The sequence below is a fragment of the Euprymna scolopes genome, chromosome 2 (genome assembly GCF_053919585.1).
Source record: "Euprymna scolopes isolate OS-2025 chromosome 2, ASM5391958v1, whole genome shotgun sequence".
NCBI lineage: Eukaryota > Metazoa > Mollusca > Cephalopoda > Sepiida > Sepiolidae > Euprymna > Euprymna scolopes.
In genome coordinates this window covers 5,304,884-5,321,682 of record NC_136483.1, presented here as the reverse complement: position 1 = coordinate 5,321,682, position 16,799 = coordinate 5,304,884, and the positions used below count along the sequence as shown (strand labels likewise).

Below are 16,799 nucleotides of genomic sequence, written 5' to 3'. Positions count from 1 at the left end.
GGACGAGCTGTGGTTAATAGAGGAAGAGACTATTGTTCTAAAAGCGAACCCGATAAACGGGGGTTCCTGATTGGTTAATTAGAAAGACCCTATTTTTAGATTGTTAGTGTATTAAAGGGAGGTAAGTGGGAATGATAAACCCCTTTTTTTATAACGTTAATCATATAATAAAGTTGTAAGGTGGCGATGGCTAAGTAGTTAACGACACGGACTGGCAATCTAACCATGCCAAGTTCGAATCCAGTTCGTTCTACAGAAACACTTTAACTTAAGATGTAGGCAACATTCACATATTCCCTCGTGTAAATGCCCAATTGTTTCTAGAAAGTATTCTAACTAGAAATATATCAGAGAAACCAATGCCAACAATATAATTATTTGATTCATACGGCATGTATGTGCGAATGATATAACAAAGTTAACTGTATTTTTTTTTTTCGCTTGATGTAAAGATATGATAACATCGCTTGTAAACAAAGCTTTTTTGAAGGTTTTGAAAGGTGAGTTTCGGCTTTTTTAAAACCGTTCGGCTCGTTATGCAAGCGGTTTAAGAAAATACTTACTTTAAGTGATCCCTCTTCTGCGACACAGGTTCGAACCCTGTGTGAATTTCATTTTTCACTTTCTGATTATCTTTCTTTTATTTTCAGCTCCATAGACTATAATAACTGTTTATTTAATGCTATCATAACGTGTAAATATGACCATCAAAAACAACAATACAATGCATAATATATTAACAAATATAAATAATAAAAAACAATACACCTGTCGTCGTTATTATTAAAAGTTAAAAATCAATTTTATAATTCGATGGATGTTGTAGTCTGCTTAAAGTATTGTGCGTATTGTGTAAGCAGTTAAATTTTAAAGAAGGTTTCAACGCATTTTATAGAAAACACCGTTTGATATGAAACAAAGTCAAAAGAACAAATGGCAATATTGAACGTTCAATAATTTTCAATAATCAATAAAGTTCAATAATTTTCAATTATTTCTATACCAGCATCAAATTAGGATAGCACGCATGGTGGGCAATTTATAAAAATGACGGCCATGGAAGAACGCGAGAAAAATTTGTTTAGGATTTTAAAATAGTTATATATTGTTGTTTTCGTTATAATTACTAAATAAGGAATTATTTCCATTAAAACCCCAGTTAGTATTATGCATCTAAAACTGAGAAAAGTACACTTGAAAAGTGGGTACGTTGTATGAAAAAACCGAAACAAAATGACAGCCAAATTTGTCCTGATGTCGTGTTTATCTAGTAACCAAACTCGAATTTTGACTCAAAATGATTGCTCATTCAATATTTATCTATAAATATAAAAGCGAAAATGTATGTATGTATGTATGTATGTATGTGTGTTCGCTTTTTCTACATGTCTACAAAAGGCTTTTTTCAGAGAAGCGGTCGGTCGGTTCACAACTTTTTTAAAACTTTTTATATCATATATAAATCATAATATCTCACAGTTAACAACGAAGCTCGCCTGTCTATTTAATTTGCTCGATTTCGGGAAGATAAATATTCAACATTTGTCGCTCGCCGCATGTGGGTTAATCTTTTTCCTATAGCATCTTAGTAAGCGTTCTCGCAGTCCCACAGTCAAACTTGACCTCATTAACTCATTAAAACGGGTACCAATCCAAGTAATTAAATAAATTCAAACGTGTTTCCGTTAGCATCTTGTGGTGGGGCAATCGTTAACGTCGCGTGTTTGTTTTTTTTTGTTTTTGTTTTTTTGTTTTTTTTTGTTTTGTTTTTTTCACGCTTTAATTTACAACTTTGCCTCAAGGGTTCGGGTTCGATCCTCATACTTACTTTTTTTAACCCACCCCAACCCCCAGAGTTTCCACACACACCTCCAAACACCTGGGCAACGCCAGGTACCCCTCGCTAGTTAATAATAAAAATCAATAATGTAGGACAATGACAAAAAACACCGGTTACTAAGACAGCATGAGGTGAAAGCACACTTCTCTCACAGTTGGGACAAAACACATTTGGGGGATGCAAGGTGACTAACTTAGCTCCTAACCTTACCTTACAATCCATGAAAGTGAGAAAACCCATCCTACCTCTCGTGTGACAGTAAACACTTATTCCCAATGCTGAATGCATGACAGAGTTGGTGGAATATCCCCATTCTATCTAAGAAAGAAATTCTATCCAGGTTGTGAGTTAATGAACTCGTTTGTATTGTTTGTCATTATGAATGCTGTATGTCTTTCACATTTGTCTGTTTATTAAATTATATGCGTATTTTTGTACTTGCATATAGTCTAATTAGTCATTGTACATAAGTTATGCTTGTTACGTATTTTTTTTCCGGTCAATAAAAAATAACTAATAGACATTAATACTTACAACAATAACGGGAACAGCAACATAAAACCTTTTTAATGTCTAAAAAAAATGTTTTTGTTTTTTTGTTTTTTGTTTTTTTTTTTGTTTTTTTTTTTGTTTTTCTCGCGTTCTTCCATAGCCTCGATCTTTCTAAATTACCTGCATAATGTCATTATGTTTTTTTATTATTATTTTAATTTGCGATGTACGCCTGATTTTCCAAAAGAAATTTCCACTTAATCTGGAGAATGTTTTCACTTTGAAGTCGGGAAAATTATTAGATCAACTTTTAAAGCAATTTCGCATAAATAAATCATTTTTGTGTGTGTATACATTTCCCGACCAAATTACTCTATCAATTTTCGATCTACAGACTCAAGATTTGACACAAAGGGTATTGAGATTTGGGAAAATCTTTTTAATCGATTTTCTGCCAGAAATTTAGCTGTCAAGGGGTCAAAGTTCAACGATTTGATATTTGAAAATTTTACCAAATTCCTCCGCCGATTTTGGGTGTAAACACTTGAAATTTTAGATGTAGGTTACTTGCACGTGGATCAAACTTGACAGAGGTCAATTTTTTAAAAAATTTTACCCCAATTTTGATTTGATCCCAAAACAATGAAAGTTAAGGGATCCAAATTGAGGTCAAAATTTTAAAAATTTGACCTCTGCGATCTCTACCACATTACTCAACCAATTTTTGGTCTAAACATTTACAATTTTACATAGAGCATATTCAGACATAAGGCAACGCTTTTTAATCGGATTTTGGCCGAAAATTTGGCTGCCAAGGGATAAAACTTCAAAAGATTTTACCTTTGCAGTCTCTAGCAAACTATTCAGCCAATTTGGAGTCTAAACATTTGAAATTTTGCATAAAGGGTGTTCAGACATGCTGCAAGCTTTTTAATCAGTTTTGGGGCGAAGATTTAGCTGCCAAGAGGTCAAAGTTGAAAGAGTTCACCTTTGCAGCCTCTAACAAACTCCTTTGCCAATTTAGAGTCTAAACACTTGAAATTTTAAATGCAGGTTACCTGGACATAAGTCAAACGTTTTAATATATATATATATATATATATATATATATATATATATATATATATATATATATATATATATTATATATATATATATATATATATATATATATATATATATATATATATATATATATATATATATATGTGCACAGTTATGAACAGTACATAGGGCCTGAGCAAAGCCGGGCTGAACGGCTAGTACATATATATATATATATATATATATATATATCCCATTGATTACTGTACACACAATAACCCTTATCCCCGAGTGGCTTCTGTGCCTTGATAAGTGGTGATCACCATATATATATATATATATATATATATATATAATTTGAGGTTGTTAGTTTCCAGAGGTAAGGCAACCAATGAAATATAACGAGGTTAATACAAGAGTGCTCAATACCGAAGTAGAGCAAGGTATATTTTCGTTGTTTACATAATCATAATTAATGTGTTGCTACAACCGTGAGAATGTTTCGGTCATCTAGTATTCAGTAACTTCAGGCAATCACGCTTATATAAAAGCGAAGTTAGTAATAAACAATCAAAAGTCATCTTACAACCAAAAAAAAAAAGGAAACAGGGGTGAGGTTCAGCTGTGCGTAAAACAAGATTAAGTGGGTGTAGATTTTTGTTTGTGTTGGGGTGAGGGAATAAGATAGGTAGGGCTTGGGTTTAAGAAGTCTGGTTGGAGACAGGTTGGAGACAGCGAAGGAACGGAAGGAGATGTTATCTGAGCACGTGTATGCTCGCTACCCGTCTATACATCTAAATGAACTAGTACCTATATAAGGTAAATTAAGGGGTAGGTGTGACATTTTTTTAGTATTTTCGTATCTCCAAAGAATACGGATATATAATAATGAATCCTCATTTCATCAAATAAACGCATTTATAAATAATAATTAAATGATAAATACAAAAAGACATAACATTTTTTTCGACTTCCAAGTAAAAATACTCGACGAATGTAGTGGAAATGTTTTGGTGAAAATGAGGTTTATCTTCAAAAATTTAAGAAATAAATCAGAATATCTCAACACCTTGATTCGACGTATTATATTGAAAATTATGGAACTTTTCACTATTGTTATTTTATCATCATCATGTCTTGAATAAAACGGTATTTTGTACCAATATTGCATTATCACCACCTTCAAAAAGTCAACTTCTTACAACGTATATTTTATTTTGTTAGATCGTTTCTTTTGCAGGAGTTACTAAAAAACGTATTAAATATATTCTGATCTTGCGATGTCCTCAACAGCCGGCCCTTGGCTAGAATCTACTTCAATCACGACGACGTGAGCTGTGACGTCATTCCCACTATCCGAAACGCTCTCGATCCGGATGCTGTTTGACCTGTGCGATGCCGGATCGGCATTGCTTACTCTGGACGCGCGCTTATTGGCCACTCTTTGGATCCATATATCAATGTATCTCTGAAGCCAGGCGTTTGTTGCTGCAGAGTCTTTGAAACCGAGGCTGGCTGCTAGCCGCATCTGGTTCCGAATGAGGTCTTTTGTCTGGTCACTGACGTCGGTGACGTCAGCACGCACGGCCCAGTTGTCCTTGTAATTGTTGTACACTCTGTTGACTAGTCTCGAGATGAAGATGGATGAGCCGGTGACGATGATCACCAGGACGACAGTGATGGGAAGCTTATAATATACATAGGTGCGCTCCGTGAAGAAAGGTTGCGAAAAGGCCGGATGCGTTTCATCTGGAAAGAAAAGAACGCTAAATGTTTAATTAATCAATCGATGATGATGATGATATCATCTTAGTAAAGCACTGTTAATTGTTAGATTAGTATTTGTTATATTCATTATTATCAAATATAAATTAAATATAGGCTGGGAGAATGATCTAAAGATGAACGAACTACATTCATTGACCCTTCAAAGCAGGTAACGCCTAGGAGGTTGATATAATGACAACAGAATGAAGGAAATAATGGGAGAATGACATGGAGAGGAACAAGTATAAACTATGCCCCCTCCAAATAGGAGGTAATACCTAGGAGAAATGTACCATAACGAATAAAAAATATTGTGCACTACCCCCAGAACATACAAAAATAAGAAGTGGTAATCCCTGGTAGAATTATATCATAATGAATGAATACTTTTAAGAGCAAGGAAGTTTCTGGAAAAACGGTCTCATTACAAGAGAAAAGATATATTACACTCTGCTTTAAAGGAAGGTATAATACCTTTACCTTTGTAAAACGGAAAAACTAAATGTGTTGACTTGATTAAATATAACATAAAAAAAAAGAAATGGAATTAAAATATGTTTTCTTCAGAATACGAAACAATATGTGCACCATCTCTGTATTACGACTTTTTGTGATTTTGCTTATGAAGCTATATCGATTAATTAAATTGGGATCTCACTCATATATACGCGCGTGCGTGTGTGTGTGTGTGTGTGTGTGTGTGTGTGTGTGTGTGTGTGTGTGTGTGAATATATTTAAGTTACCAAATACAAATGGGTACTTGTACAGTTTAATCAAAACATTAAAAAATGAAAATATCGAAAAAAAGAGCGCGTTGAAGTCAGTCATCTTTGACTTTTTTTAACAATCCACGGGGAGATAACGCAATGTAAAGCGCCGACACTCCTTCCCCATATTTAATACTAGCATTTCTTCCTAATGTTTTGATGTGATGTTTTGATATAATAAACAAGTTTCATTTCATTCGGACAAAACACTAAGAAACGGGGCCTAATTAGAGTAATATACAGTGTAAGATTTTTATGGATACATAATTTTATAAAATATTTGAATAAGACCTGAAGCAGTGCCATTATTAATTGTTGAGGGTGTTTTTTTTATAGTTTAACTTAAAAGAAGAAAAAATTGACAACGAAAGAAAACCAAAATGCACTTCTAAAATATTTTTCTTCTTTTTTCTCCTTAGCTCTAATTCAATGTTTAAAAGCATAAATTAGACAAAAGGGGATAAGGGGTAGTAAAACCTCTATCGAGCCGTCTTTCAGCCGACACTTTTCAAACTGAACATCGGCAATGGAAGGGGGCAGTATCGTTTAAAAACGTAGTCAAAAGAACATAAATTACTAAAAAATTAGGATGAGGAAAAGAGAAAAGGAAACAATTTCAATGAACATCCATGAGTTCCAAATTATGGGTATGTTTTGTTTTGTTTTGTTTTTTTTTAATTTTCGAGCATGTTCTTTGTAAGATAGAGAAAGTTTCATCCGGGTATGCTCCAGTGCAGATCTGGCCCTGTAATAAATGTTCATCGATGACCGACTTATGAGCCTGTACACGCCCGATTGGTGGCATTTTTTGTGCCTTTTTTTTTTTTTTTTGTTTTTACAAGGTGGTCACCACTTATCAAGGCCCGGGAGCCACTCAGGGATACAGGTTATTGTAAGTACAGTACGTTAGTGTGGAGATTTAATAAAGTGTCTACTTAAGGGGGCGGTTCATCAGGAATTTGTTTACGTTGGACTTGAAGACATCCCGGTTGTAGTCAGGTGGGAAGCAGGCAGACGAGACAGAGTTCCACAGCCGTGCACTTCTCAGAAAGAAGCTTTGTTCATGGAATCTACGTTTTTGATTTAGGCATAGATAAAAAGTGGGGAAAGTTTTTGACAGTGGATTCAGCTAGACGGGTGTTTTTTGTAAAAGATTGGCGAGGGGGGACCAGAGATTGGAGTTCAGACAAACACCTGCCATGGAAATAACAATAAAACAAAGATAGGCTTGCAACGTCTCTTCTGTGGGAGAGAGGTTGCAGGGAAGAGAAAAGGGAATCTCCCACTAAGCCACAAAGTCTATTTTGTACTCTGTGAATGCAGGATAGGCTGTTTTTAGCAGCTCCTGCAAAGATATGGCAGCAGTATTCCATCCTTGGATGTACTTGGCTTTTATATAAAGAATTGTATCAGTAGTGAGATATCTTCTGGAGTGGTAGAAGGATCCCACCATCTTTCCAGCGACCTTGGCAACAGACTTGATTTATATGTTCCATTTCAGATTAGGAGTGAAGGTTAAGCCCAGAAGCTTGTCAAAACATGGGGCTTCTCCTAGACGAGCCATCCATTTCAATTGATGCCAGATGGGGATCAGAGCGTTGATGATGTAAAGATAGGAGCTTGGTTTTGGATGCATTAAAAGTAACCAGCCACGTCTTCCCCCATTGAACCACTCGTTCGAGATCAGAGGAGAGAGAATCAGAGAGAGCTTTGTCATTTACAGCCTTTGATGTGTTGCTGTAGATGGTCGTGTCATCAGCATAGATGCCAACGAATGATTTCAGTATGTGTTTAGGTAGATCATTGATGTAGATCAGAAAGGGAGTTGGGCCCTGGATGGACCCTTGAGGGACTCCAGCATTAATACTGCAGGCCTCTGATTTTTGTCCATCAACCACAACTCTTATGAGCCTATCAGAGAGAAATGATTTAATGATTGAGAAAACATTTCCAGTTATACCGTAGCTGGAAATCTTGTGAAGTAGGCCTTTATGCCATACTTTGCCGAAGGCCTTTGATATGTCAAGAGCAATTGCTCTAGAAAGGAAGCCTTTGTCAAGAGATTACCTAATCCCATGAGATATAACCTAACGGTTATCTGCTGTAGATCTTGCAGAACGGAAACCATATTGTATGTCACTAAGAAGGTTATTTCTGATGAGGTGGTTGACTATTTCTCTATTTAATATGGATTCCAGCAACTTACTCATGACACACAGAAGACTTATTGGTCTGTACTGAGAGGGAGATGACTTATCACCTGAATTCTTAAATACAGGACTAACTGATGAGGTTTTCCAGGGTGTTGGAAAGCACTTCTCCTTACAGTGGTTGTTGGCAGTGCTGAAAGCTGCTTTAGTCTCAGTGCATCTATTACGTTGGTAGTTATGGAAAAAGTGATTTCTGTGCACGATGGCAGCAGCACATTCTGGCTGGTAGGTTTTTGCTGGAATTTTTTAGATGGTATGAATCGGTCTATACCTACAAGTAACCATTTGGTCAGATCTGATACTATAGAGGACACATCCTTTTTAAACATGGAATGCAGAGGTAGATCAGATATAAATGTACAGAAGCTATCCAAATCAGCCATGGAGTATCGGTGTACAGTACGGTGGAGGGGCACGTCTGAGGACTTATTACATTTCATTTTTATCTTAACTGATACGACGGAGTGGTTGGAGGAGCCTAGAGGAGAATGAACGGAACATGAACATAGCTCAGGGGAAGTTGAGAGAAAAGGTCTAGGAGGCTTGCATATTGACCTGTAGTATCGGGCACACGGGTGGGCTCGTGAACAATCTGAGTGAGGTTATAAGCAATGGCAAAATCATGACAAAACCTCCCCTCATCGTCCGTCTTATTTGAGTGGGTCAGCCATTCTACGTTATGGACGTTAAAGTCACCACAGATGTGGAGGGATGTGCAGACAGGATGTAGTCTATTTTCTCAGATATGCTCTTTTATGCTGTTATGGGGCCGATAGACGGCAAATATAAATGCAGTGGTGTAAGCAGGTGCAACACGGAAGCACATATAAGGTAAATTAGGATCTTCTCTAGAGATATCCCTGCCACATGGGGAGCCATCTTTAATGTAGGCACATATTCCATGCCCATGGCGATTTTGGGGGTCAGATTTAGATGTTAAGTTAGAGTATCCATTAATTGTGAACTCATCTAGGGAAGTGGTCGGCCCTATTCAAGTTTTGCTTAGAAAGAATATGTCCAGTGTCGTCTCCTGTAATTGGTTTCAACCTCTGGAAGGTTGGAACGTAGACCCCTGATGTTGAAGAAGGAGACCTTGTAGTAGGGGTCTACGTTGGAAGATGGGGTTCTAGGTTTATTCGAGTTTTTTTTTCTGGGGATGTTTCATGTTGAGGTTTTGGGATTTGTGGAAGAGGTCGGCATACTTGGTAAGAGCACTCTCTTTACATATACATATATATATATATATATATATATATATATATATATATATATATATATATATATATATATATATATATATACTAGCAAAAGTACCCGTCGTTTACTGGGTTCAAAAACAGCCTACAGAAAATGGACTCTGATTTATGAAAGTATGGTAGGTTATGAAAAGGAAGGGTTGTAAAGAGATAGCTTCGAATTTGGGGGTAACGAAAGCAAAGCAAAATGTGATGAAAGTAAAAATAAAATAGATAAACTCCATAATTTATTATACCATACCTGTTCACACTGAAACACTTATCACAATATTCTGTGGATCTATATTAAAAAAAAACCTTGTTAAACTTTTTGACATATTTCCATTCTATGGAGGTCAGGCGTGAACGAACACCCCATAATTTTATTATACCATATTTCTTCAAACTGAAACATAATTATCAAAGTATACTTACGCAGATAGATATGAAAAGTCTTTGTTAAAGTTTGCGCCTATTTCCATTCTATGGAGGCCAGGCGCGAATGCAGACCCCACAATTTTATTATACCATCCCTATTTAAGTTAAAACATACTTATCAAAATATTATTATGTACATCTATATCAAAAACACTTGTAAACTTTTTTTTAAATTTTTAATTTTTTTATTTACATACTTTGTGGACCAGGCGTGTATGCAGACCCCACAATTTTAATGAATCATCATTATGCCAGATCAAACATACTATTCCTGTGTCTCGATACGTTTTCTATCATTATATGTGATCAGTTTTCTATAATAGTCAACCATATAGGAGCCTATTCGTGACCAGACACACGCGCGCGCGCACGCACACACACACACAAACACATTCAGCTTTATATTATATATGCATATATATATATATATATATATATATATATATATATATGTAATTTTGGTTCGTTAAAAGTGAATAAAACCATATTTCTACATTACCAATTTAATTGAAATTTTCAGAAAATCTATCTGTAAAGTCAATGAATGCTTGCATGTTATTAAAATAATTTTACATTGCGAATTATAAAAATATTAATTAAAATATTAATATTTTTCGAAGTCGTTTCTGCGAGACTGCCCAATAATATTTCTGGTAACTTCCGTTTCAACTACTCGCGAATTACAAGATAAGTAAAAAAAAAAGTTACTCATGCAGACAGTGATCCGTGCTGAAATAATAACGTTATTATTAAAAAAGACATTCTTAACATGGGGAAGGGAGGGTGTTTTGTACATATTCTGTACTTTAACCTTACAATTGAATAAAAACATATAAAACTTTAATTAAACGCGGAAATACGATTTAAAAAATAGCGCGGATCACTCTCTGCATTAGCACAAAAAAAATCCGATAATTTAAAAATTGAAATTAATTTATGTACTTACCAGTTTTTAAATTTATTTATGTTAAGGCTTTTCACTCATGAAACATTACGTTTTAATTGTTTAGTTTCTTTTCTTTTTTTGTTTACATAAAAAAAGTTTGTTTTAACTTTTTCTAAACTGTTTCATTTTTACGACATGCCTCAACGTATTATAAACACCCTAACATCCCCATGTTAAAAAAACACGCCCTTCCATAAACCTCGAAAGCTGTTCTTAATATGGGGAGATTGGGGGGGGGGGGCGTTCATTCCGAAAGCCGTTTTAACATATGGAAGTTAGGGTGTTTATAATATGCTGGGGCGAGTCGTAAAATTAAATAAGTTGCTATCTATTATTTATTATAAAAATTGCTTGAAATTTATTTATTTGACAAAAAAAAATTACAATTTGGTACTCCTTGGGCGACCAGCAGAAAAAAATAATAGTCGCTCCCTTAGTCCCCACCCCACCCCGCACGTAACATCTTTTATTTACTGACGTTGCCGTAACTAAACGATTATTTGTCACGTTTACAAACATTTATTTATTTATTTATTTATTTATTTATTTTGAAAAAAAGTTTTACTTTTTATGAATATTAAAAGAAAAATGGGTACTCATGCAGAGAGTGATCCGTGTTGAAATAATAACGTTATTATTTAAAAAGCCATTCTTAACATGGGGAGGGGAGGGTATTTTGTACCTATTCTGTACTTTAACCTTGCAATTGATTAAAAAAAAAAAACTTTAATTAAACGTGGAAATAGCGCGGATCACTCTCTGTATTAGCACCGAAAAATGTTACTAAACATTTATTAATAATTTCGCACTTTTACAAACATTTGATTTTAAATTTCTTTTTAAATGACGACTTTTTTTTAATAGTATTTGCGGATGGGTATGTTGACAACCCCCCCCCCCAATGGTGTTTATTCCGAAATCCGTTGTTAACATGGAGAGGTTGAGGGTGTTTATTCTGAAAGCCATTTATGGAGGTGGACCTAATGTAAAAAAATAAATAAATAAATTTAAAAAAAAACTAAATCATTTACTGATAACTTCTCACTTTTACAAATATTTTTTAATTTACATGCGCGGATGAACAAATTGTTGAATAGTGCGAAAACAAAACGTTTTTGTAATAAATTTCGGGATAGTTTTTTGGGTAAATATTTACATTTAGGTCCACCTCCACAATTTTCTGTTTTAAATGACGACTTTTATTGATAAATAAATTTACTTCTTCGCAACTTTCATTGATAAATAAATCTACTTCTCTGCAACGAGCACTGAACCCCTCCCCTTTTTTAATAGTATTTTCGGGTGGGTATGCTGACAGCAAATATCAGTTAAATTTTGCAAATAGCCCCCACCCTCCAAAAGTGGTGTTTATTCCGGAAGCTGTTTTTAAGATGAGGATGTTGGGGTGGTTATAAGGTGGACCTAATCTAAAAATAAAACAAAAAAATAAGACAAGTTTTTTAAATGATTAAAATACTTTCTCACTTTTACAAACATTTTTACATGCGCACATGAGCAACTATTTTTTTATTAACTTTTTTTTACTTTTTTTATCTAAAAATTATTAAATTTCAATGAATAGAATAATAAATCATTTATCATTAATATGTGTTTTTGGTTTTGTGTTGAATGAAACATTTTTTTTCATTACAACAATAATGAACCAATTCAAATCTTCCGGCATGCGTTTAAGGGTTACGAAATTATCAATAAATCGTTTAGCTACTAAGCCAACCTCAATAAATAAAAAAATGTTACGTGCGCATGCATTAGCCTTGACTGGGGGGTCTAAGGGAGCGACCATTAAATAATTATACTGGTCGCCATGGAACTCAACGCCCAAGGAGTATATAAAGTGGCACTTATGCACTTATGTTATCGTGCTATTTTTTAAAATAGTATTTTCATGTTAAATTCAAATTTTACAAAATCTTTTTCTTTTATTAATTTGTTAGGTGAAACTACAGATAACCCGGTCGGTTTCTAAGGCATGGAAAATCTAGCCCCCCCCCCCCAAAAAAAAGGGTTACTCTGGATAGTAACAAAATATTAAAATTGCCTCAGTCTCGAAAGATTTCTTCTCTATTGAACGAGGAAAAAAACGGTGAAGTGTAGTTCACCTGTTTCTCTCCCCCTCTCTCTCTTCCTCTCTTAATATCTCTCTCTATCCATCTCTCCCTTTCCCTCTCTCAATCTATCTTTCTCTCTATATCACCCTCTCCATCTCTCTTTGAGCCCCTTTCTCTCTCTAACTCCCTCTATCTCTCTCCTTTCCTCTGTCTCATCCCTCTCTGTTTCTAACTCTCCCCTCTCTCTGTTTATCTATCAATCCCTTTATCTCTCTATCTCCTTCTCTTTCTCTATTTTCATCTCACTTTCTCTTTTCTATCTATATGTCTTCCTCTCTATCTGTCCATCTCTAATCCCTCATCCTATTTTAGTCTCCTAAATTAATTACAGTGAATAAGGCATTGTCAAAACATGGATAAATCCTATTTTAGTCACCTAATTTACTGACTGTGAGAATAGAAGTTATTTGGAAATTACTACTACCTTGAACAGCACCAGAAGTAACTGGTAAAACCTTTCTAATTAAATTGATTTTGGCAGCCATTTGGTAACAAAATGACATAGCCTTAGCCCTTGCTGCATGAGGTATACCTGCAACCTTGCTGCCAAGTAGAAGAATTATTTATTCTACTTTAAAACATTCAATTTTTCAAAAATCTCATGTTTGACATCTCCAAAATATCCAATATGGGGGAAAATATTGCAGAAATGCAAACTTATTGTTTATGATGAATGCACAATGGTACGCAAAAAATCACTTGAGGCTCTTGGTCGATCCTTGCAAGATTTGCGTGGCAATGTCAGACCATTTGGGAATGCAGTAATATTGCTTGCAGAAGATTTCAGACAAATGTTACCTGTTATTCTTCAATCAACATCAGCAGATGAAATAAATGCTTGCCTCAAATTCTCTACTTTTTTGTTCCATGTGAAGACATTAAACTTAACTCAAAATATGCATGACCAGTTGCAGACTGTTCGATCCGCACAAAAATTTTTGCATCACTTGTGGGAAATTGGGTACGAAAAAGTGCCAGCTGATCAGAGTTAAGGGCAAAATTCTTTAACTTTTAACTTCTGTAATTTCTGTAATTTTATTTCACCAAAAGAACAGTTAGTTTAAAAGGTTTTTGCAGATATTCAAATTATAAGAATTCCACTTGACTGAGTGAATGAGCTATTCTTGCAGGTCAATACAAAGACGCCCATGAACTTAACGCTATTATTCAATGTAAAATTCCAAGTGAGGTAGTCAAATACAAATCCATCGGCACTGTTGTGAAAGCAGATAAAGTGGTTAATTATCCAACAGCTATATTTGCCAGGGATGTCACCGCATGTATTGCAACTGAAATTTGGTGTACTAATTATCATGTTGTGAAATATAAACCAATCCAAGCTTTGTTTTTTCACATGGACAATTTATGTTACGTATTCAAGAGTTACCAAACTAGAAATTCTCTATATCAGCTAAGAAAATGGAACAACAAAAACTGTGTACCCATGCAAAATGGAAAATTAAACCTATAAGAAACATGCTTTTTCTCATTTTGGAACTTTTTCCATTGCGGCAACTTGAGCCACAGCAACGCGTGGCAGGGTACAGCTAGTATATATATATATATATATATATATATATATATATATATATATATATATATATATATTTATATGTATATATATATATATATAAGAGAACGAAAATTAAAACTGTAAGTTGAACTTTACAAGCAAAATTTATTGTTCTATTGAATACTCCAAAAACAATTTACAAAGTCGTTATTCAGTTTTAAAGAATGCTATTCTTGCTATTCTCCTCATCAGAGGACAGAAAGAAATTAACAAATTATGCTAGAATTTTCTAGTTATGGCATTAAGTTAAACCGCAATTTATTGTAGTTATAAATTGCCAAGAAAGAAAATGCCGGGAATTATTCTCTATTAGAGTAGATAAACTAAGGACTTTATAAAAAAAAAAGTTAGAACTTTTTTAACAATAAAAAAATATATATATAAATTAAATATTTTACACATGTGAACGTAACGACTTTTATTCTATAAATAGATAGGCACTCGTCCAAGTTATCCGGAAATAGAAATCTTCTTACGCTCTAGAAAGACACGACGACATGTCAGCTACCAGTTGGCAAAAAACAGTGAACGGAACACTATGGCAAACACGTTAAGTATTTTTTTAAACTCATCGTAAATGTTTTTTATGTTACCTTGTTTTTAAACTTGTTTTTCTTGTTTTATTTATGTATTTGTCTATTCTCCTATCTTATTCGTCACCTCCCCATGCTACAAAGTAAACGATAAAAACAAACAAAATGCCGGAAACTAACGATATAAAAAAAATGCCAGGAATTATTCCTTATTAGAGTAGATGAACTTAGGACTTTATTTAAGTAGTATACTTAATATATACTATTACTGCAAGCTTACCTATATTGAAAATGCTTGCTTCTTGGCTAGCCAAGCAAACCATCTAATATAGTTAGCTTTATTTTCAAGTACATTCGAAATATAATACAGTGCCATTAGCAAAGAAAAAGTTACCTATGAAAACGAACCTCCTAAAGTAAAACTTTGAATAATTATCTAAACTCGAATGTAAGTTAATATTAAGCAGACTTTACAAATTAATAATAGTTAATTATTGGATTTTAATTAATTATAAGGTGAAACACCAATGATTCAAACTCGATAGATAACGACAAACTCCCACCCATTAATATGGGAGAGGAGATTATCATCAAAAGTGTCCTGAATTGTTAACTTAGCACCGGACTTACTACTTAGATATAAATAAGTCACTTGTACCCATTCCCCTCCTCCCCCCCTTTTTTTTAACGGTTAAGTAAAAGCTGCTTAAAGGTCGGTAGTACTTGGTGACCAGTAGTCTGAGATGTCGGAAATTTTTCTGTCTCTGTCTGTCCTTGTGGCCATGTAATGAGTAAGGGTGCTGGAGATAAACGTTTTGTCTGGGCTGGCGTTATCCGCCTGAGAGTCAGGGACCCGAACCTTGGATTAACCACTAAGGAGGCTGTCCTATCAGCGGGTGCAAAGTACTGGGACTGCTGTATTGCCATTTGGTGAGTGGATCTGGACCATGCAGTAGTCTCTGGTGGGGCCTCTCGATGCCATACTAGTGGGTAATTGTTACGGCTTTACCTTTTCGTGTGCTACAAAAAAAAAATTCCTGTCTTTTTCTCTCTTAGTTTCCCTCTCTGTACTGCTCTAACTAAGTATGCCGACCTATTCCACAAATCCCAAAACCTCAACATGAAATATCTCCAGAATAAAAACTCGATTAAACCTAGAACCCCATCTTCCAACGTAGACCCCTACTACAAGGTCTCCTTCTCCAACATCAGGGGTCTACGTTCCAACCTTCCAGAGGTTGAAACCCAATTACAGGAGGAAACCGAACATATTATTTCTAAGTGAAACTTGAATAGGGCCGACCACTTCCCTAGATGAGTTCATAATTAACGGATACTCAAATTTAACATATAAATCTGACCCCCAAGATCGCCATTGGCATGGAATATGTGCCTACATTAAGGATGGCTTCCCGTGTGGCAGGGATATCTCTAGAGAAGATCCTAATTTACCCTATATGTGCTTCAGGGTTGCACTTGCTAACACCACTGCATTTATATTTGCCCTCTATCGACCCCACAATAGCGGAGTTACTATCTTTGAGAGCATATCTGAGAAAATAGACCACATACTGTTTACACATCCCTCGGCTAACATCCACATCTGTGGTGACTTCAACGTCCATAACGTGGAATGGCTGACCCATTCAAATAAGACGGACGATGAGGGGAGGCTTTGTCATGATTTTGCCATTGCTTATGACCTCACTCAGATTGTTCGCGAGCCCACCCGTGTGCCCGATACACCCGGTCAATATGCAAGCCTCCTAAACCTTTTTCTCTCAACTTCCCCTGAGCTATGTTCATGTTCCGTTCATTCTCCTCT

At 35.0% G+C, this 16,799-nt stretch overlaps 1 protein-coding gene across 1 annotated transcript in view; it reads right to left on the bottom strand.

Moving 5' to 3' along the window:
• Positions 1-3,556: 3,556 nt before the first annotated feature.
• Positions 3,557-16,799, bottom strand: part of LOC145288391 (uncharacterized) — a 30,267-nt gene continuing 17,024 nt past the window's right edge. Inside the window, exon 2 of the mRNA XM_080136326.1 lies at positions 3,557-5,125. Coding sequence (XP_079992452.1) covers positions 4,635-5,125 — 491 coding nt within the window. The 3' untranslated portion in view covers positions 3,557-4,634. The remainder of the gene's footprint in view (positions 5,126-16,799) is intronic.